Source organism: Mustela nigripes, chromosome 3, assembly GCF_022355385.1.
Source record: "Mustela nigripes isolate SB6536 chromosome 3, MUSNIG.SB6536, whole genome shotgun sequence".
NCBI classification, from domain to species: Eukaryota; Metazoa; Chordata; class Mammalia; order Carnivora; family Mustelidae; genus Mustela; species Mustela nigripes.
The window spans coordinates 53,955,393-53,978,565 of NC_081559.1; the positions used below are offsets into that span (position 1 = coordinate 53,955,393).

A 23,173-nucleotide genomic window follows, 5' to 3' on the forward strand; every position below is an offset into this window, starting at 1 on the left:
AAAAGAGCAAGTTATTGCTTCTGAGTCTACATGGGCAGGTTCAACAGTACACTCTGGAGAGTCAGAGTAGAGATCAGATTCTCATTTCCTTTATAACAAGGGCATTTGGCAAAATACATGACATTGCCATGAGCATTCCAAAGAATCAGTTGGCTAACTTTAAGTATGTGAACTAAAATGACATCTAATTCCTGGACAGCCCTGAGGTCTCCTGAAAAGCGATAGTCTTTCTGTAAATTTCTACAACTTGTTTCTGTTGCAAGTAAAACAGATGGTTTCCTTAGCATCACTTATAAATTATTATGTAAAATTAAACAACCAGCCAGGCCCACATCCCTCAAGGAACCCTAAACACAACATGCCAACACTAATTGGTGCTGGCAACAATATCCCAAGCTGGTTGGCTCAATAGAAATGGGGGGCCTGTACTCAACAAGGAACCAAAGCTTTCTGGTACATTGTGCATCTCTAGGTTGGTCAAAAAGTAAATAAATAAATAAGTTACAATCAAACCCATCTGCAAACAATCCAGCATCACTGTTATCTACTTAGGAAACAGAAAAACCTGTCATGTGGTCATCAAGATAAAATTCTTGGGACACCTGGGTGGCTCAGTTCGTTGGACAACTGCCTTCGGTTCAGGTCATGATCCCGGAGTCCCCAGATCAAGTCCCGCATCGGGCTCTCCTCTCCACGGGGAGTCAGCTTCTCTCTCTGACCTTCTCCTCACTCATGTTCTCTCTCACTGTCTCTCTCTCAAATAAATAAATAAAATCTTTAAAAAATATATATAAAATTCTTTGGGCTCTAGCTTAAACACTCATTGAAAAAACAGTAATATCACTAGCTATTTATAAGAAATTTAGGTTTCAGATAGATCTTAGAACTATCCCCATAAGGTAAATCTCAGAAAGGGTAAGTAATTAACCAGTGTGGCTAAGGAAAGCAGAGCTCTGTGGCTTCGATCCTATGTTCATTTCACCATGACACTTGGGGTTAGGAAGAGTGTATGAAATGTCCACAGATCATACCCACTACAAGTAGAAGTCCTAGCCAGAGTCAGCTACATAGACAGCTCCCTGGTCTAGTTCCGGAGATCTTATTTTAAGTGAAAGTGTCTGAAAGTGGAGCAATGACATTCATGCATGGGAGGATTCTTTTCTCACCCAAAATAAAACAGTATAAAATTCCAGTCTATGTTTTGGGCAGAAGCTGCTTCCTTTGGGTTCTGGCAACAAGTGAATGAAAATCTGTATGGGAATCTGGGCCAGGTGGGAAGTGAATGTAGATTTGGGTACCCATCCTGCTGCCACCAGAGATTTAGAAAGTTGATCCAGGCATCTTTCACCCTGCCAGCTTATTCTGGGGACAGGGACTGGTAGTCTGGTAGACACTGCTCTTTAGTTTGAATGGACCAACAGTCACTGAAGTAGTGAGAAAAAGGAGGTTATCTTCTGCATATGGTATTCATAGCCAAGTGGGACCTTAAGCAGGCCATGCTTGCATACCCTACATACCTAGATAACCCCTATGAACTTTCCCACACAGGGAGAAGGCTGTGCAAAATAACACCCTTAGTTGATTATGAACCATAATCAACTAACCTATAATCACTGAAAATAGGACTCCACCAGCATGATAGGGGTTGTAACCACTGTCTCCAAGAGTTGGGGGTAAGAGAAGAGGGACTTCAGTCTAGCACAGCCTGGTTATGCCTGGAGACTTCTCAAGGACATTCCTCAGCAAGACCTTGGCTAAGGTCAGTTTCTTTACCCTCATGCGAAAATACCATTGTTGATCAGTTAATAAGATATGGAACCACTAATTAAGAGGTAGTTTATCGTTTTTAGTGGCTAACTTTAAGCTTTCTCATTCTCATAGCCCTGCCTCTTTATGGCCTTTTTTTTTTTCTTTCTTTTTTTAGGAACACAGGCAATGGAATAAACTATGTGTTTTCTGATATCAAGCTGCCACTTGGCTGAGCAAACTTGAAAAAAGTGCTTAAGTTCTTTGTTTCTATTAAATGGGAATAAAACTCAGACCTACATCTCATTTCTTAAGGGAAAGACAAATTAGATTGATACATCAGGTTTGTTGTGTGGATTAAACAAGACAACCATGAAGAATGTTTAGGACCGTGTCTGGCATAGAGTAAGCACTTAATAGAAGGTAACTGATGTTGTTACAGGTTTGTCAAGAGCTGAGGGGAGCAGCCAGGGGGCAGAGTGGTCAATTCAAACAATAAAGCCAAAAGGAAAGTGACACTCAAATCTGTATTTCCTCCACTAATATAACTAGGAAGTATAAGAATTGAAACAGAAGAAAGTTCTGACTCCCTGAATGTTCCATGTTTCCCTATATAGAAATGGGCTGGTAGATTGGGCAGATGTGAGAATCATCTCACGGCCTAAGGAGCCCAGAACAAAAGGCTCCTCCTATATGCATTACAGCCTGGGCCTATAGTGGGAAAAGGAGAGGACTTGGAGTGGGAAAGTACTGAATGTTGAGGCAGGTAAGGAAAATGTCTTGGAGACCTCCTGACCTCCCATGCAGTAAGACAGAGATCTTGGCCTAAAGGAGGTCTCCTATGGAGGAACCTGAGCTAGGAATGAAGCTATGCTGAGAACATGTCCTCTTGACTGCAAGTCCCTTCACAGGCTGTGGTGTACTGGCTGCAGACCACATCTGGTGTGAAAGGACAGCCTCCACACATGAGGACTTGCCGGAAAAGCCTTTGTAATTTGGCTATAGTTGGGCCTGAAGAAGCACATCTAGGATTTTGGTCATAACATAACCCAGATTCCTCAGGTTATTATTCATCTTCTCTCTCTCTCTCTCTCTCTCTCTCTCTCTCTCTGTCTCTCTCTCTCTCACACACACACACACACACACACCACTTGTATAAAATCATTTGGAACAATGTAGATGCTACAGAGAGAGTGTTACCTCACACAACTAGTAGGAAAAAGAATTTTTAATGCTTGTTTTTTGGACTCCAAGTTTTTTTGTTCTTTTTTTTTTTTAAAGATTTTATTTATTTATTTGACAGAGAGAGATCACAAGTAGGCAGAGAGGCAGGCAGAGAGAGAGAGAGAGAAGCAGGCTCCCCGCTGAGCAGGGAGCCTGATGCGGAACTTGATCCCAGGACCCTGAGATCATGACCTGAGCCGAAGGCAATGGCTTAACCCACTGAGCCACCCAGGCGCCCTTCTTTTTCTTTTCTCTCTCTCTCTCTCTCTCCTGCAAGCTTTGGATTTTTTATTGTGGTAAAATAAACATAAAATCTTAGTTATTTCTTCAGTGCAGTCCAGTACTCTGAAGTATATTCACACAGTGGTGCAACCAATCTCCAGAACACTTTTCCTCTTGCAAAACTAAAACTCTGTCCCCATTAAACTATTCACTATTCTCCCTCCTTATCCCTGTAACCCTTTTTACACTACCTTCTAGCTTTGCTGATTCTTCCTCTTTTGTTTTCACCCCTGTTATGTAGAATGATTTCTCCTTTTTGTCATTCCTAAAGCCCACCTTGGAATACCAAACTCTGCCTGGTCCACAGGCCCCCATTCCAGGTTAATGGGACCCACCCTCCTTAGAAAAGACAAAGCAGCCACCTTTACTACTAAGGATTCCCTTCAAAGTCTTGGCTATCCATTCTAAGTGGCTTATCAAGTTTTCACAAGCGAAAATGATGCTTGCCCTAAGGACTTCTAGAAACAAAATTCATTTTATTTCACTATAAAATGAAATTCTAGGGACCATAGAAGTCTAGAAGACTATTTCCCTTATAATCACCTTTCTGAAGCAATCCCCAAGACCTTTGGACATGAAGTACACACACTCAGTAAATCTGCATTTTCAAATGTTGTTTGTTTTTTTGTTTTGTTTTGTTTTGTTTTGTTTTGTTTTGTTCCTGGCTCTCTAGGTGATGTGTTGACATTCTTAGATTCTCACGTGGAATGTAATGTTGGTTGGTTGGAACCTCTTCTGGAAAGAGTTTATTTAAGTAGAAAGAAAGTAGCCTGTCCAGTAATTGAAGTCATCAATGATAAAGATATGAGGTAATACTGTCATATTCTACAAGATTCTTCTAAGTTATATTTAACTAACAATAGCAGAAAGTACTGGTCATATTCCATATGACATGTGGAATGACATATGACCATTCCATACACAGTTCATCCATTTAAATAAATGAAAATACATAATAGATATCTTGGGATCAGAGAAAGTCAATCCAGTAGTTTATTTGGTCATCAAAATACTTAACTCTTAATAGCAATAAATCCTAATATTCATTGTTCAGTTCTTTCCTCTTTTTAGTCAGCTGTACCTGAACCCAGAAAATATCTACCTTCCTTAAGATTAGTTCATCTTTTTGTGGGAAAAATACATTTGCTCCTAAATTGTTTTTTCCCCTCAAAAATAGTCAGAACATTGTTAAAAGTTGTTAAAAACTAACAATCCAGCCAGTTAGTCATTAATATGACTTGCACTCATAAATTTGCTTGAAATGTTATTAAAAAGTTTGTGATAATCTAAAATCATTTGTGTAAGCACTTGCTCCATTCATTTGAACAAGACATGGTATCAGGTTGATTAAGTATATGTGATGATCTCAGGGAGCACTTTTGGTTTTTGTTTTTCTGTGTTAGTTACATGACAGTAGACAACTTTCAAAGAGGCATCTTTGTGTGGCCCATGAACTTTGGTTGGAGAACAATTCCTCCAGACATTGTTGCAAAAAACAGAATTAAAGAAACAGATATAATAAGGTAAGTATGTGAAATTTAAGATTAGAAAGCAATCATGTATCTTTTTATAAATGTGTAGGAAGCTATTCACAAAACGAGTATTTCCTGTCATTCTGTAGACCATCAAGAATTACAACTTTAACCAGTAGATGATCAAAAGTGAACAAAGTTTTCCTAAGGTATTACTTTCCCACTACCAAAACTCATTTTTGTATGGTCAATTGTACCTTTTTCACCATGAACCCAGAGAAATTCACTAATACTTTTCCTGTTCTCTGAGGTTTACAACCTAAGAAATACATACTAATTGAATATGCTGCATAAATGCTATATAAACACACATAATGTTAAAGCCAACATGAGTAAAAATTAGAAGAGTAAGTAATAGTAGTAAAAATATTGTAATAATAGCTACTGTCAGGATTTTCTTTTTAATTCTAATCTTACCCTTTCCATGGGAGGGGTGCCAAATTCTGTGAATGAATTAAGAAATAGATACAGAAGGAAGATTTGAATTAAAAGTGAGGCTTTATTGCTGGAGAACCTGAATTGAAGAACACAGCTTAGACCTGAAGCCAAAGTGAGAACTTCTGAACACTTCCCCCAGACTATAGACCTGCAGAACAAGCATGCAGCCAGCCTCAGGCAGAACAGCAGGAATCCCAAAGCCTTCCCCCTTGGAGAGAGCAGTTGAGCAGACTAGTGCCAAGAGAAAGCCTCCGGCCACAGTGGATTGTAGCACTATTTCTCAAAATTTAACCCTCAATAAAGCATGCCTCATTCCTTGCTAGGTGTGATCCCTTCAGAATTGTTATTCCTAGTAAGTCAGGGAGGAGTACTACCCTTGACTAAACACTGTGCATTTAACCCTCTCTATTACTCTAGGAGAGAGATGGTAGTATTGTCATTTTAGAGATGAGGAAATTGACCCTAAAAGAGGTAATTTCCCCAGGGATGTACAGTTAATAAAAGAACAAATTGGGATTCAAACCCATATCTGCCTGAATCTAACACACTTAATCTGATCCCATATCTAAAGAACCTCTGCCGAGGTGCCTGGGTGGCTCAGCGGGTTAAGCCTCTGCCTTCGGCTCAGGTCATGATCCCAGGGTCCTGGGATCAAGCCACGCATCGCATCGGGCTCTCTGCTCAGCAGGGAGCCTGCTTCCCTTTCCCTCTCTCTGCCTGCTTCTCTGCCTATTTGTGATCTCTGTCTGTCAAATAAATAAATAAAATCTAAAAAAAATAAAAATAAAAAATAAGACTCCGCTTTGAAGGTCAGTGTAGTGATTGAGTTCAGATTATATTCCACGTAACATTAGGAAGAAAATGCATTCTGGATGGACTAGAAAGGACATTTGGGCATTCAGACAGAATATGTGCATAAATTGTAGGGGAGGGGAAGTAGATGTGGGGCAGAAATTATCTTAAATTGCATTGTACTCTAAACCCAAGACAGGCTGTCCACACAATTTCAACTGGGTCAGTGGTTGCCACCATGGAAAGTGATTACTGCCCTGTCCAGTTGCTGATTCAAATGTAGTTTCTATCCCCCATAATCTATAACAGTCGTGAAGACTCTGGAATCTGACTCTTTGGATTTAAATCTCAACTCTACTTCTTCCTAATGGTGTGAGCTTTAAAAAGTCTCTTAACCTCTTTGAATCTCATTTCCTCATATTCGGCCTTAAGACTAAAAAAGGAGCTACCTCTATCATCTAAGAATTAAATCCAATTATATGACATGCTTTAAAAAGTTTTGCCACCTAATAAGCTATCAGCAAACTCTGTCCACAGTTGAGGCAGTAGAGTGGAGTGAGAAATCATAGAGTCAAACCAGACCACCTAAAGTGAACCCTGATGTACATCATAGTAACCTGTGACCATTTCTTTATTTTAGTTTCTTAATGGTACATACTTGTAGGATTTTCATAAAGTCTGAGATAGTACATATATAATACAACTGTGCCTGGTACTCCCTTTGCACTGTTAAATAAACATTGTTAAAAATAACCTATCTGGAGAGTTTGTGCCAGAAAGTAAAGGGCAAATAAGAATTCTACTTCCAAGCCCCATCCTTCCTGACACTAATCAAGCTCTGCCACCATGAACCAGGGAATGATGACTTCAGGGCTATTTGTGACTCCATTCTAAGACCTCCCCATGCTTGGTAGCTATTTTGAAATATCTCTTAATGCCATATCAATTGCACAAGGGACCCACTTGAAAAGTGAATTCCCATGACATGCAAGCTTAAAAACACAAACATTTCTTTTTGTAGGTGCCCCGTCATGGCAGGTGGATTGTTTTCTATTGATAAAAATTACTTTTTTGAACTTGGAACATATGACCCTGGGCTTGATGTCTGGGGTGGAGAAAATATGGAGCTCTCATTCAAGGTATTACCAAGTGGTCCTCAAATTCTCTCTACAATTAAGACTTTATCATTTGGTTTTATTTTACTAATATAATTAGATATGGGACTGCCTCAGGGAGGAAATTCCACAGAAATTTTAGGGCCTCTAGATTAATGTTTTAATATCACAGGTTAAATTTGGATGAATCAATGGCTCTCATGAAATTTATTAGAATTCCCTAGTATTTTATAACACTGTTTCTACATGTGACTATGGGGGAAATAACTGTCTGCCATTCTGTATAAGTGCTGTGGGATTCATACTTCATACAAAATATCTCCAGGAATGTTTTTCTAGTATATCAGAAGTAACGAAATCACTGAGTAACGGGTCATGTTAGACAGCGCAAGTGACAGAAGTACAAAAAGTGCCTTTAGAGCAGGCCATCAACAGGCAATGGTACAGCAACTTTGGACATTTCAGATAGCTCTGGGTATTTATAACCATTGATCAACAGCTAAGCAAGTCTTGGCAGCAGCCAGAGTAAAGAGAATCCAAAAGGCAACTGCTTTCCTGAGGAATGGGGTGATATATTATAAAAGGGGTATTATTTTGAGCTCATTTTCAAGTTGTGCTCCATATGGGTCATCCCAAGATGAGAAGGGAAAGTTGAAAACAGAAATATATACTCCTTTCCTTAATCCAACCAAAAAACGAATCCATATTCCATATTTTACACTTTGGGATTCAGTGAGAATTTCTTCGTAAAATAAGAAGGACACTACAGGGTAGAGAAATATATATATATATATATATATATATATATATATATATATATAACGAATCCTAAAATGGTCCATAGCAATGTACAAAACTAAATAAACCTGTTGAGTTTAACTTGAAACTATTGGACAAAACTACTTCAAACTGGAGGCAGGAGGGAGTGGTCACCAGGTGGTTCTTTGTTATTGTTAACTAACGCCCATGATTTGGGGACATCATTTGATAATTGATGTTTATTATCAAACTGTTTCAGGTGTGGATGTGTGGTGGTGAAATTGAAATCATTCCCTGCTCCCGAGTGGGCCATATATTCAGAAATGACAATCCATACTCCTTCCCCAAAGACCGGATGAAGACAGTAGAGCGGAACTTGGTGCGGGTTGCTGAGGTCTGGCTGGATGAATACAAGGAGCTATTCTATGGCCATGGGGACCACCTCATAGACCAAGGGTTAGATGTTGGAAACCTCACCGAGCAACGGGAACTTCGAAAAAAACTAAAATGCAAAAGTTTCAAATGGTACTTGGAGAATGTTTTTCCTGATTTGAAGGCTCCCATTGTGAGGGCTAAGGGTGTGGTAAGTTCAAGCAGCAATTAAGTTCTGACTCCATAAAAATAAAGTTTAAAAGTTCTTGAAAATGTGTGGAAAAGAATAAAGGTTTACATTACAAGTAAATACCAAGTACGAGCGCAGATGAGAGAACACTGTTAAGGGTTAAATATAGGTGAACTTGAGGGAAGCTTTTAGGCATTCAGGTTCATTGATTACCTCAGCAAATATCTACTGGGTATCAATAAACCAGACAGCATTTCAGAACCATACTATAGGGTGATGTATAAAGCAGACTTGATTCCTATTTGTGGAGCTTAAAGTTGAGTAGGGAAAACAAGGTACGAGTATGTAATGTTTAAAAAAAATAGAACGGCTCTCATTTAGGGAACTGGTCTTAGGGATGAATCTTTCTAAGGTAGAGTATTCAACTTCGAGGAGATGTTGAAGCCTAGGCCTGAAAGACAGGTGTCAGCCAAGCTCTGAAGGAGAGAGTCTTAGGCAGAGGATGACCTTTGTGCAAAATCTCTTAAGATAGATGACTGTCCAGGCCCTGAAGAACTGCCAAGAAGATGAATGTTGTCAGGGTATGAATGAGAGGAATGGGACAATATGAAGGGGAGCAGAGAGAAAGTCCGGTCACATAGTCCTGGCAGGCAGGATAAGGGTCTGCCTTGCTTCCTTCCTTCTTCCCTCCTCCTTCCTCTCCTTCCTTCCCTCCACTTTTTCTTTTTCTTCCTTCCTTCCTTTCTTTTTTTTTTTTTTAAGTTTTATTTATTATTTGACACAGAGAGAGAGGGAACACAAGCAGGAGGAGTGGAAGAGGGAGAAGCAGGCTCCCCACTGAGCAGGGAGCCCGACGACATGGGGCTCGATCCCAGGACCCTGAGATCAGGACCTGAGCAGAAGGCAGATGCTTAACAACTGAGCCACCCAGGCACCCCTCTTTCTTTCTTTCTTTCTTTCTTTCTTTCTTTCTTTCTTTCTTTTTCTTTTTCTTTCTTCTTTTCCCGCCCCCTCTACCGAATGTAACAGGAGGTTATTGAGTAAGGTTAAGCAATGGGACGACATGATTTAATTCCATTTTTACAGATGTCAGACGGGTTGAATAGAAAAGAAATTGTCAAATAATGACCAAAAAAATTCCAGTGCACAGTATAATGTACCAAAAGGGGAAGAAACCACACAAAAGAGGTTGGACAGAGTACAAAGCTAAGAAATTAAAGCAAGAAAGCAGAGAACCTGGATGAAAGCCATTTCAAACCTATTCTAGGAGTGGGGCTTAATTTGAAGAGGATGGCAAGACATGAGGTTATTTACCGTAGAATGGGTTTAGAAGTGATTAGTCAAGCCTTGACCTAGAGCACTTTCCCAGTCATGCATACGGTTTATCTGCGTTATTATTTTCTCATTTATTTTTATTTAAAAATATTCCTGGCATTATTTCATTTTCTTTAAGAATTTTCTTCTTCTTCATAAAAGAGGTTCTAAGACTTGATCATCAGTAAGCCTGCTTTTTGGGCCATTTTTGTTCAGTTCTCCCTAGAAAGTGAATTGTACAAACCAATCATTCTCCGCCTAGGAAATTTCCTGATGACAAGGACTTAGTAGAGCCATTCTCCCTGACAGTACAGGGGAGAATTCTGGAAGAGTATGGAAGAGAGGAAATGTAAAAAATTCAACTGACAAATCAGTACATGTGACCTATTTGTATGTAACATAATGTAGTATAAAATTGTCATTTTTATAGGTCAAAAGAGAATAGCAACTATTTCTGGTGGTTCAACCTGGTGTCTTTTTCTAAGTAACCCATTAGAAAGAATATCCTGGATTTATACACTGTTCAAAATTGTGTCTGTAAAATAAATTTACATTTTTCTTTTTTAATTCTAACTCCTGAGTAAGAGAAAAAGAAATTCTCACCATAGTAATTTTTTTTCCTGTCCTAACAGACTCTCAGCAAGAGCATTACTGAACTTTAACCACCAGAGGGAACTAAAAAACTACCTTTTGCCTCCTCTGTGAGATTAATTTATAATTGCATTCCCATGAAAATTTCTGAAACGCTCTTAAAACAGCCTTCCGCTGATGCTTGAGCTATAATATATTAAAATGCAGAAAATATTTTTAAATTATTTTTAAAAATTCTATTTGTTGCTTTCCTTACACAAATCATAAAGAAGATATCATTTCCTCCCTTCTGAAATAACCAGTAAGGAGCATTATTATTTTTTTATTAAAAGTTATTTTCCAGACATTTCAGACTAAGATTAACTTGACCATTATTTTGAACAGACAGTTTTGAAAAGTCCCAAGAAAATAAACTCTGCAACTTTTTGTTATTTGCTCCACATTTTCCTTTTTTCAACTAATTTAAGAATTTAAATCCAGTGCAAGGTCTTTTTTTTCCTTTTCATTTTTTTATAAGAACACATCAGATCTTTTTGAACCACAAATACTTAGTGAAAGAAAGAACCTCACTAATAATGTGTCTTTGTATTGAATTAGATGCTTAGCAAATAGCCTATAGCCCAAGGTTTAGTAATTCTGTGATAAACTGTGGGGAACTCCACCTCCTCAACTGGAAAGTGAAATAATTCAAAATGGGTGATTTAAAATTTAGATACTGACTGATTTTTTTTTCAAAAAGATTGAAATGGTTTACAATAAAATCATAAATATAATTTCTTGAAAATAAATGAAGAATCAATTTTTAAAACCATTCATAATGAGATAAAAAGTAACAACTCTTTGGGAGTTCATGAATCATTTCTATGTGAAGAAAAGTAGTTTCTCCAGAAATTTCTGGTAGGGAAGAAGGGAAACAAATCTTCAGAGAAAGCAAAGCGTGGCAGAAAGCAAGGGAAAGAAAAATTTCCCCCCTCTATCTAATGCTTTTCTATGCTTGGCAGACGGGACTGTACAAAATAAATACAAAGAAATCAGTTAAACCAGGGGTTCCCATACACTGCTTTGGGCAATGTTAGTTGTGCTGCCAGAAATAGGATCCCGGGCCAGATACACTTGGCAGCCGCTCACGCTGCATTCCCTCGTTCATGTTTAGCTCTCTGGAAGTTCTGTGAGATTCTGGAGCAGTACAACCTGTTCGGCTGTATTGAAACCAGGTTTCTAAACCCGTGGGAAGAGAGAATGTTTTCTGGGTAATCCACAAATACAGAAGTTTATGTTTATCTCTGTTAAAATCCAGAGAACAATTGGAGCACATTTCCTTTCTTTAATCTCCAGGATTATCCTACGTTCATGCATTTCTATTAAATCTCTTCTCTGAAGTTAATTCCTTTTGTGCGTCCTGACCACTCCATTTACTACTGGTGGATAGTCTCTCCCCATATTTGTCACTCTACATTGTGAATAGAGCTTTCTTTGAAGATTTCTGATGGAAATTCTGTCCTTCTAGATTTGTTTCACATGCCAGCTACCCAAGAAGTAACCAATCTGGTACTTGTTGTTGTTGTTTAAGATTTTATTTATTTATTTGAGAGAGAGCTGGGTTGGGGGGGGTGAGCTGGCAGAGGGGGCAGAGGAAGAGGAAGAAGCAGACTCCCCACTGAGCATGAGCCTTTTGCTGCAGGCCTTGGAATTGAGTTGATGTGGGTCTAGATCCCAGGACCCTGGGATCATGACCTGAGCCGAAGGCAGATGCTTAACCAACTGAACCACCCAGGGACCCCCAACCTGGTACTATTTTTATGGCTGTCAAAGTTCCTATCCAATGGAAGTAGAGTAAACTTGTATCTCAAACCCAGATGAAGGTCCACAGAAGGTTCAGATTCCCAAGGGAGACTCTAGCTACCATGTTGTCTCCCTGTGCTACGGGGTAAATTGTTTTTCCCAGGACATGGTTCTACTGAGGGTCTAATTCTTTAGTCGTCCATCTTTATGTGAAAGACTGCAGTTCCAACCCTCTGGCTTACCCATGTTTTTTCTCCTGTCCTTAATAATGTTGGTCCCTTGCCTACCAATATTTGCAGTTTTCCCACTTTCTAAAGGGTTTTGTTTTACTTCATTTTCTGCATTTTCTGGTCCCCGAAGATGCCCCTGATTTTCTTGCAAGCTAAGCTATGCATGTAAAAGGGAGGGCCACCCCAAGAGCACCCTGTTATAAAGGCTTTCAACTCTGAGCTACACAGCTATATCATACAACACCCTCAGAAGAGGAGGGGGCACAAATAGTGTCCTTGCCAACATAGACTTCGCCACCTCTCAGCTCAGAAGGCTTTTCTGAGTGTAGACTTGACTCTACACTGCTCTTCCAGAAATCTAAGAAGTCTAAATTGCACTATTAACTCACCATCTCGTTAGCCTTGCCCAAGATGTCAAAGGGGGCAAGGGAATCAACATTTTTCTGCATTAAATGGTGACTTATAGAAAGCTACCTCCATATTTGACCCTGCAAATCCATTAAAAACCTGGGGGCCTGCCAGAGAGTGCCTTTAAGGTTGGCTCTGTATTAGCTTTCATGACTTTCCTGTAATGAATTGTGGCTTGCCTGAGTCATTAGGAAGATTCTGACAGGGAATCAGCTGGAATCTGCTGTTCTTTGAAGGACTCAATTTATCTATGATTCAGTGCCTAAGCAGTGAAATTGCTTGAAGGGGTCAGACCGGGAACAGAGCCCATAACTGTTGGCTTGATTAAATTGCAAGTCTGTGCATTGACTTTTAATGTATGCATCAGAAAAACTTGAGACAAGAAAATAACTACTTTTCATGTTACCTTTTGCTCATTCTCTATTTAGCATTCCAGGCAAGGGTTAATTAAAAGCTTCTGTTTGTTGGCTCTGAGGCTGAATCATAGGCTTAAATTGACAGATTGAAGCTGTACTTTAGCAAGATTACATTATGTCTCTGTTAGAGATAGCAACCAATAAAATCGTATAGTGCTAAGTAATGCTAAGCTATCAACTTAACTATCTTTTAACCTTATTATAGTTTTATAGTCTGTGCTTTCTGAATGTCTTGTTCTACTTTAAAATATTTTTTTCTTAATGCATATTTTATATTTTGTTCCCTAGCTTATTAATGTGGCCTTGGGCAAATGCATTTCCATTGAAAACACCACAGCCACTTTGGAAGACTGTGATGCGAGCAGCAAGGTACCCGCTGGGCTGGGTTTTCTCTCTCATCAAAGACACAGTTGATAGAAGGCCCAGGTGTACCTGATAAGTGCAAGTGTGGTACATTTACTGCTCACTTGAGAAATTCATTTTTGCTGTACAAACAATAATTAATTTATAAATTGCTGCATGATCATAAGGTTGGTGATAAGGTAGCCCACCACTCAGTGTAAAGATAGTGACTAAGGGAGTAAAATTGTGCATACCAAAGTCAACCCACCTGGGACCCAGTTCTTGCTCCATCACTTTCAAGTGTGTTAACATTGCAAATCCTTTAACTTTTAGGTAAACAGCAGTTATAACAGAGCCAACCCCTAAATCAGGTTTGCGGATCAAATTATGTCATACAGATGAAGCATATAGACCAGTACTTAACCCTCAGTGCTCCATAGACGCTTACTGTTCTAATAATAAAGACAAAAAATGTGAAAAATAAAAATTACATCTAAAGGAAAAATAATAAAGGAAATAAAGGCAGAGAATATTTTCAAATAATCTAAGGGAGCCATTTTGTTGATTCAGTTCTCCTGAATCCATATTGAGAGTAATGCAAATTACATAATCCATGATCCATGGTGGAAACCCTTCAACAATCTCTGACAAACTCAGAAAACAATGGGAAGGGGAGGAAGGAGAGCCAGGGAGACCAGCTCACCAGGGACTCTGCCGAGCTGGAGGTGAGCTCTGAGTGGTGGTACCTCCCTCTTCAGTGTATGTTCCCCACCCATTCTCATTCTGTGCAGATATTATTGGTTTGGATGCCAAATAGAACTCATAGAAACATCAATTCATGAGTAGAACTCAGCTTCCTAAAATTGTAGATCACTCTTTGGTAAAGAAATTCTTTTGTGGTTAGAATCTAGGTTTCCCCAGGCTTACCTATTTGCTTTGACTTAAGAGATATTGCTTCTATTTCTGACCACATCTCCCCTCTACCTCTGAATTAAAGCGGGAAAGACATTTTTGTCCTCTCTGTTGCTACAATTCAGCTACAGACTGTAAACTTGCGGCTGAGGAAGCTCTTTCTTAATTAGGAAAAAGAGGAGGTAGAAGGAAGAGAAACGTGTCAGAAATCATTTGAAAGATACAACTCATATTAACAATTCAAAGAGGAAATAAAATCATAAATTGCAAAAGAAAACCACAAGTAGTCCAAATTATATGAAAGTAAGGTATTATTTAATTCAATCCATCAAGACGCATTCTTCTTGTGATTTTCTGTACCTGATTAACCAGGATTTTTTCTGAAGATCCAAGTTGTGGTCTGGATAACCACTGAGGCTCTCAAGGGGAAACTGGGAGGCAAAAGTATGAATACGTAGCCCCTGCTTTCCACAAACCCCCATCTCCCTTTTTGTCTTCTTCCTCATTTTTAGCTTGTAGTTTGTTTTAATAACAAAAAGTAAAGGGACTTGGAGGAAGTTAATTTATTTTGGCAGAATTAATGAAGTTTAATACCAAACCAGTTTATAGCATTCAACCAAAAAAGCTCGAAAGGAATAAAGGCTGAGGATTGAACCACCAAGCCTTAACCTTCACTTTACCTAGAAAGTCCCCTTAGCTATTAACTTTTCAACCATTTGAGATGTCCCTTTTAAAGGTAATGCCTAGCTTCTCTTAGTAGCCATTTAACTTCCTTTTATTATGACATAAGACCATGCTTCTCAATTTTTAATGTGCATACAAATCACCCGGAAATTTGTTACAATATAGATTTCTGATTCAATAGGTTCCTGGTGGGGCTGGGATTCAGCAGTTCCAGCCAGCTCCCAGGTGATGCTGTTGTTGGTCCAGAGATTACCCTTTGAGTGGTGAGGTCTAACCCAATGACATACCTGATGATCTAAGTTAAATCTCAATTACATCACAAATGATTCTCTACACAAAGGCATTTAGATAGATTTTTACCAGCCGTCTACTTTTTTTATGTTCACATTGGTGAGAAAAAACAAATTTCCTGCAGACCCACAGACTTAGAATAAATTGACCAGGCAGATGATACTAGGGTGTAAGTAACTGGAAAAATTACTTATAAAAACTGAAAACATGGTTCCATTACCTGAATCAGTATTTATTTTAGACATTGGCAACTCCCCAAAACCGGACTTCTCCCAAGAGTAGTTCTTACAAACCACAGGATGCTAACGGAGCAGAACCTGATAATTCTTTCTGCTATCAGCAAAGAAAGATTTTTAACCTTTCTTTAAATAGGAACATTTTTTTTAGCCTTAAGAAAGATTTTTAACCTTTCTTACAAAACCTCCAGGAATCCAGTAATCTGGATAGTCTTAAACAAAGAAGCATAATAATTTCCACCAAAGCAATTTAGGACTGTGACTTGGATCTCCTTATGGCCCTAATGGCTACAGATGGTTTGAATGTTCCACTACTTCAAGCACCTGTCTAGGATTGTCTAGGATTGTCTAGGATTCAGACCACCTGAAATAACCTCCATTTGCAGATATACACTAACTGTACTAAATATTATTATTATTGCAGCTCACATTTATTGAGGGCTTACAGTAACTTCACAGTCATTACCTCAACTCTCTGAGATACTCCCTATTGCTATCCAACTTAAAAATAATAAAAATGAAATTAAATATGGTAATAATATACCCATGCTGTCAGAATTGAAAGTGGCAATACTGGGATTTGGGTACAAAACATTTGACCCAAGTGCCTATATCCTTAACCATCGCTAACCAAAATGTTTGGCAGAGACCCTACCTGTATCTGCTGCCTAAAGTGACCTTCTCCTTGTTCATTTCCCGACAGCTTCAACAATTCAATTACACCTGGCTAAGACTTATTAAACATGGAGAGTGGTGCTTAGCTCCTGTGCCTGAAACCGGGGCCCTGAGGCTGCACCCTTGTGATAATAGAAACAAAGGGCTAAGATGGCTGCATAAATCAACATCAGTCTTCCAACCAGAGCTGGTAAGTAAAATATGGGTACCTCTTCTTTATTGCAAATCCAACTTCCGGTTAAATGGGACGTAAAACTCCCATTGTCCTCGTCCTCAGTCGGAAGCTTTCAATGTGTTTATGGCAAAAGAGGCAGTGTAAAAAGTTCATACAGAGAGATAAACAGATATTTTTGCAAATTGTCAAGTCCTTTTATTCTTTTACAAAATTTATTTCAAATCTGTTATTTTTTAAACACAAGCCACCCGTTGCTTTGGTTATATTGCTATCAGCATCTTTGTTTCTATAAGTCATTCACTTCAGTCAACTAACAATGCCAAAAATCCTGCTTATGGGCTAGAACTGGTTCTCCCTGGTTATCAGAGAAGCCTGAAGGAAAGTACATAGGGAAAGCAAGAAGCAGTGTTCTTCCTATAAGCTTTGCACTTTAGAATGACTCTGCTTTTCAGCGTTCTAACTCCTTTCCATAAAGGGAGACTTTTTCTCACCCCCCACCTCCTCATTCCCAGAGACCTGGGCCTCAACAGGTGGTGGAGGCAGCTCCCACCTGCTTGTCAAGAAGCTGATGGTGTGTCTCGTGCACTTCCCAACATCACATTCAGTGACATCACCCTGAAAGCTTGAAACCAGCCATGGTGGGAGGAATTACACAACCCTATGCTACTAATCCAGGGATTTTTTCCAGAGGTCCAATTATTAATACTTACCAGTCCACCCCTGCTATATTCTATTCACCTTCAAAATGATAAATGTTAAAGTTCTGATCGGTTTCCCCAATTCTATTTTACCAAGATACAAAGTGATAAGTTTTGGTGTAAGAGCTTGAGGTGACAAAAATAATTTCAGGTCAACCTTCTTAAACTTTCTATTATCTCACTGCAAGTGACCACCAAATCCACAAAATACATTGGGTATATGAAGACCATCATTTTGCTCAGGGTTGTCGCCAAAGTAAGCACTTTGTTTCCCCCTTGGAGTGCATCCATTTCTTTTGATGTCACAATCAGTGACTACTCCCTTCATGGCATTTTTCTTTCTACTTGGGGTCAACATCATATTTCCCAGTCTTTCTCCCTTTCAATCTTCTCTGCTATATTTCAATTCCTTTTGGGCATTTTTTTTTCTTTTTAGTGATAATGACTACCATTGAGTTATTTAGGAAAATTAGGAATTAATAGTGTACCAGTTACTAATTTTATGTTGCATAATGTTGGAAAAATCCATAAACATCTATCAAATATTACCTTCTGCTTCCTTAACCTTATGCCAAAGAAAGCTGGAGGCTGGGCCAGGGGTGAGAAAGGATGAGAATGAGAACACATTTTTAATCTCCGGAAATGAATCTGTTACCAGAAAAAAATTCAAGCTAGTTAGAAAATATGTAGGAGGCAGCAGCCCTTAAATCACAAAGTTCTTATTTATAAACGGGGTTGGCCCCATTGAGAACTTAAGCCTTCATTAGCTGATTTTCATATAGGCTTAATTTTGGTCCCTCTAAATGGCAAACCAATTAGTAAGACAGTAATTTAATTAAGATGGCAATAATTCAATGTTTCCCGATGCTGTTTGTGCTTATGAAGTTGTAGCATGTCACACAGCTGTCTTCTTCTGCCTTAAGTTCCCCTTTCCATGCTGCTAGATGTCATGGAGATTAATATCTTGATAATAGTCTTCCCTATATTTTCAGTGTTTTGGTAATTTTCATACTAAACCTCCTGAGTCCTCCATGTCTTGTTAAGTCTTTAAAAAAATAAACAGAGCAAAAGACTGAATAACAGGAACATGTCTTTCCCTTTAGCATTAGGAATTGAGAGCTTCTTAGAAGGAAATAGGGTAACAGTGAGTTTGATCCTGAATACCAATGAATTGTTAAAATTATACATTTCTAATCTGCATTTAAAAGATATTCTCTAGGCCAGCTCACTCCAAGTGTTATGGATTATAGACCCCTAAGAGGAAATTCTTTCATAGGTAGTTCCTATGTACTGTGACATGGAATGACCCTCCACCACTTGTCCCTTCATCAAGTATCTTTAGACTGGGGACAAGTTATTCAATTACCTCTTTACAATCCACTGGCAGAATGTTGTAGATAATCCAGGATGATTTTGCTCAAGGCCAACTCCTTTACAAAACCGTGAGCACACTCAAACATCATATTTCCAAAGTCCTACAAGGATGACAGTGGTTTTGTAGGAATATCTTTAAAATACACTATTATGAAATTACCCCTATTTGTTATATTTTTTAAAACATTTCAAAATAATATACATATAATTAAGATTATCTTTGTCATAGTCATGGAAAAAACGAGAGGATTAATAGGTAAAAAAATTATAAAGTCATGAGCAAGTTCTAAGTTGGTTATCTATTATTTCTAGGATATTCAATAAATATTAACAAATAATAGAACTCTGAAATACCTTTGATCTTTTTCTAATTACATCTGGATTTTCTGAACATCAGGCATTACATATTATCAGATATTATGGTGGATAGCTTATAAATATATACATAATTTCTGGCACTTTGTATTCTAAGTTTGCTTTCAAAGGTATGAACTTAATTAAGAAATTAACTGACTTGCTTTTTGTGATGGTTGTTTTTTCATGACCACCATCAGTTAGAGAGCCATCGTCTATCAAATATAGCAAATGCCATATGGAGTTATTTCTTTTAAATAATACAGTTACCAAACCCATCAGAAAATAAATCTTTTGTTTCCTCCCTAAGGAAGTCATAAAAGTCTTAAAAGCCCTGTAGCTTAAAGAAGTGAGAAGTTAGTTTGAGATGGAGACAAATTTAATACAGTCCAAAGACTATATTCCTGTTGTTCATTTAGTTCAGAAGAATTCCTAATAAATCAAAAATAAAATATTTTTATTAGTTTTCATTTCTTTATATTTCAGTTGTCAAATTCATTCTGTGGCTCATTCCCAGATCCCTTTTCTTTCCAGGTGAATCACATTGTTTTTGGGAACTATCATCATCAGTTGTTATGCTTAGAAGGAAACATTTCTCAGAAGACCCTGAAAGTTGCTGCTTGTGACCCAGAGAAGCAATACCAAAAGTGGAAATTTGAAAAATATTATGAAGACTAAAGAACAACTAATATTTTTTATCTAGTAAACCCATTAGACACTGTGAAAATGACAGTGGACATAGGGACTGTATTTCTCCATGGTAGTTTACATTTTCAAAATTAATGGCATTTGAATAGGAGATTTAAAAACCCGCAATATTTGAGAACCCAAAAGTGAGCTCAGGGAAACAACCTAACATTGAACTGGAGCCCGTCTTCAGCTCTAGGTGGCCTTTTGAATTGCATGCTTCCTGCCCTGTACTGGATGGACCTCAGCCTGCAAACTTCCCCATGCAATCAAACAGGTAACAGGAAACACAGGAAATGAAGCCAAAAGTACTTGAGGAAGTACAATGATATTCATGATGACTGAGTTGGATAATAACCAGCTCTTTTGGCCCATAAGTAGGTATAATCAATGAGAACCTACACTTTTATTTGCTTTTTTTTTTTTTTAAATTAAAAGTTGAGTTCCAATGACAAAAAGACCTCAGAAACACACAGCTGTCATCTTGGTGAAGTCCCTCCCAGCGACACGCCTGCGCACCTAACAGTTTGAATGAGTATCGGTTATCATACTACTCAATGGTAGGACTTTGATCTAGATGACTACATAAAGGTTTTTGTTTTTTGTTTTTTGTTTCCCAATCTGAGTCAGTGGAAAAAAAACTTTAAGTGAGGAAGTCAAATGTTTATTCAGTTCCAGATATGGACATGGTTTCAATTCATTTTGTGCTTTTAAAGCTACACTTTTAAGAAACGGTCATACTAGTAACTTTTAAGACTTAGGTGGATATTTTAAAAAAGAAAAAAGAAAAAAAAAGGCAAGGAGAAAGAGGCTAGGCCATAAGGCACTATAGTCACCAGAAAGGCACCAAAAATACACTTAATTGCAGTGTACTGTAAGACCAAATAAAAGGAGCTGAAACGAATAAAGCAGCGACAGAGCACTAACAATTATTAAAGATTTATACAAAATATGACTTTAGATTTAACAGCATTCACAAGGATGAAATATGCTAAAAGTAAGCTCTAAAAGATTTCAAAGTAGGAATAAAATGAAGTAAACATAATGAAAGGGGAAGAGAATGAGGTAAGAAACCCTCTGGAGGAGAGTTAAGAAAAAAAATTGACCTAGACTTGCCAGAAATAAAAAGGAATCCGGCACCTCTGTGGGGTGGGGCTGAGAGATAAGGCCTTAGGTGCAGGTCTGATGATAACATTGATAAATCTGAGGAAACAATATCTCATCAATCCACATTGAATTCCTAACCTTACATATGCCAGTATTTAGGCATACCAAAAGAGAGTCTAGAAATCCTAACATCCTTTATATTCATTTTTGGTAAGAAAACTGATGCCCCGAAAACATATTACATAAGAGTCCTACACCAGTTAGAGATGAGGATTACAATTTGGATCTCTAGAGACAGGGCTCAGTTCACTGCCCCAGGCCGCTGGCCTAAATAAATCTGTTCCACAGCATTCTTAAGAGAGACATAAACATTTTTGCTGGGTTTGGGTGTCTGGAGGAAAACCGTGCTATATGCTTGTTAATATAAAAATGAAGCTTTGTTCAGTTGAGCTGGTGGTTAAACTGGGCATCTTTAGTTCTGACTTCCTATTTAAAATTTAATTTTATCTCCCAATTAATTGCACAAAAGCAGAGCTATAGCTATGACTCAGAAGGGGAAAGAATTCTGCCTATTTGCATCATATTTAAGATGTTTTATTTAGATAATTGACATTGCAGATGAGATAAGAGAATGACTAGAAAATGAGATAATTCTTTTCAAAACAGAGCCATATGGGGGATAAAACACAAGTCAGTTGCCAAAGGACTAACTGAATTGCTGACCAAACCGAATGTGCTGAGTGCCTCATACAATTTTTTGTGTAACTGCAAAAATGTTGAAAGGTTTTTTTGCCCCGTCTGAAGATGCTTTTTATTCAAAAACAGTTTCCACAAAACACATCAAGTCTGTTCAGAAAAAGACAAATTATGGTTCAGAAACACTTACCTAGGGGCATAGCAATGAAAGAAATTAAAATGTTTTCACAAAACAAAAACAAAAAAACTACAGTCTGTTGTTCAGAGCGTGCTCTTCCTGACTTCACCTTGACTTAATACAAAGCTATATGGTTGTCAATATAGCAAAGGATTGTTTCCATACATGACATGTTTGTTCTTAGAAAAAATTTTTAAAAAGAGCTTTTTCCATGTATTTGCTCAACTACTCTTTTTTTTTTTTAATGAATTCCCACTTTTTTTTTTTTTAAAGATTTATTTATTTGACAGAGAGAAATCACAAGTAGACAGAGAGGCAGCCAGAGAGAGAGAGAGAAGCAGGCTCCCTGCTGAGCAGAGAGCCCGATGCGGGACTCGATCCCAGGACCCTGAGATCATGACCTCAGCCGAAGGCAGCGGCTTAACCCACTGAGCCACCCAGGCGCCCCTTTGCTCAACTACTCTTAAGATGCAAGGAACTAGTCACAAATTGGAAGTCTTATAGACCTAAACGTCAGAGTATTGACTAATTGTGAAATCTCCTACCAACATTTTTTTAAGCATTACTCTCTATATTTTGTTTTCAGAAGACTAAAATAAAAGTGTAAATGCTACTAGGCCTCTGGTACTTCTAGTGAGAAACCCCTGAGTGGGACACATTAGGGTCCTATTCAACCCTAAATTCTTTTTTTTTTTTTAGATTTTTTTTTTTAGATTTTTTTTTTTTTAATTTATTTGACACAGAGAAAGAGATCACAAGTAAGCAGAGTGGCAGGCAGAGAAAAAGAGAAGCAGGCTCTTTGCTTAGTGGGGAGCCCAGTGTGGGGCTGGATCCCAGGACCTGAGCCGAAGGCAGAGGCTTAACCCACTGAACCACCCAGGTGCCCCAACCCTAAATTCTTTAGTAGGAGGCTGTGTTGGGAGACATCAGAGTATTCCGTGCATTGGCTTAAATCATTGCCTTTTCTTAGAGAAGTGTCTATACGTTTTGTTACTTTAAACACAAGCATAGTTTCGGTATTTTACAGGACTTATTTGATCAAAACCTAACTTACCAGACCATCTGAGTGCTTCTGAACTTTTTGGGTTGCACCATTCCTTTCTCTTTTTCAGCAGTTACCCAGAGCTTCTCCCTGAAGGATGACACAGCTGTTGTTGGTACAACCATGTTTTATCACCAGCATCAAATTTGCTCAATTCTGCTTGCTGACATTCAATCAGCTGTCATTCACAGGGCCAAAAACCACCATATGCCACAATCACAATGTATTGTTAGTGTCTCCACAACTAACTTGGAAATATTCTCTTAAATAAGGAAACACCTTGCTTATAGTATTGCCTTAGGTATTGTAGAGGGGCAAAGATATCAGTTATAGTGTATAGGAATTCAAATTCTCCAGTCAACCCTGAATTTATGAATGGCTTAGGATGATTTTCAAGGGATTCTCATGCAGAGAGAGTGGGGTTGAAGCAGGCCAGATAGTACCATCTTTATTTAACAACTTTAACTTCCATGTTCAAACACAGAAAAGAAATTATGCCTCAGATGAGGGTCCCAATATCTTTGGTATAAA

General features: G+C 38.3%; 1 protein-coding gene across 1 annotated transcript in view; it reads left to right on the plus strand.

The window, feature by feature from the left end:
* GALNT5 (polypeptide N-acetylgalactosaminyltransferase 5) overlaps positions 1 to 19,921 on the plus strand; it is a 41,929-nt gene extending 22,008 nt beyond the window's left edge. Inside the window, exons 4-10 of the mRNA XM_059392750.1 lie at positions 3,926 to 4,061; positions 4,656 to 4,775; positions 7,036 to 7,153; positions 8,148 to 8,471; positions 13,480 to 13,560; positions 16,360 to 16,521; positions 19,467 to 19,921. Coding sequence (XP_059248733.1) covers positions 3,926 to 4,061; positions 4,656 to 4,775; positions 7,036 to 7,153; positions 8,148 to 8,471; positions 13,480 to 13,560; positions 16,360 to 16,521; positions 19,467 to 19,610 — 1,085 coding nt within the window. The 3' untranslated portion in view covers positions 19,611 to 19,921. The remainder of the gene's footprint in view (positions 1 to 3,925; positions 4,062 to 4,655; positions 4,776 to 7,035; positions 7,154 to 8,147; positions 8,472 to 13,479; positions 13,561 to 16,359; positions 16,522 to 19,466) is intronic.
* Positions 19,922 to 23,173: the final 3,252 nt, after the last annotated feature.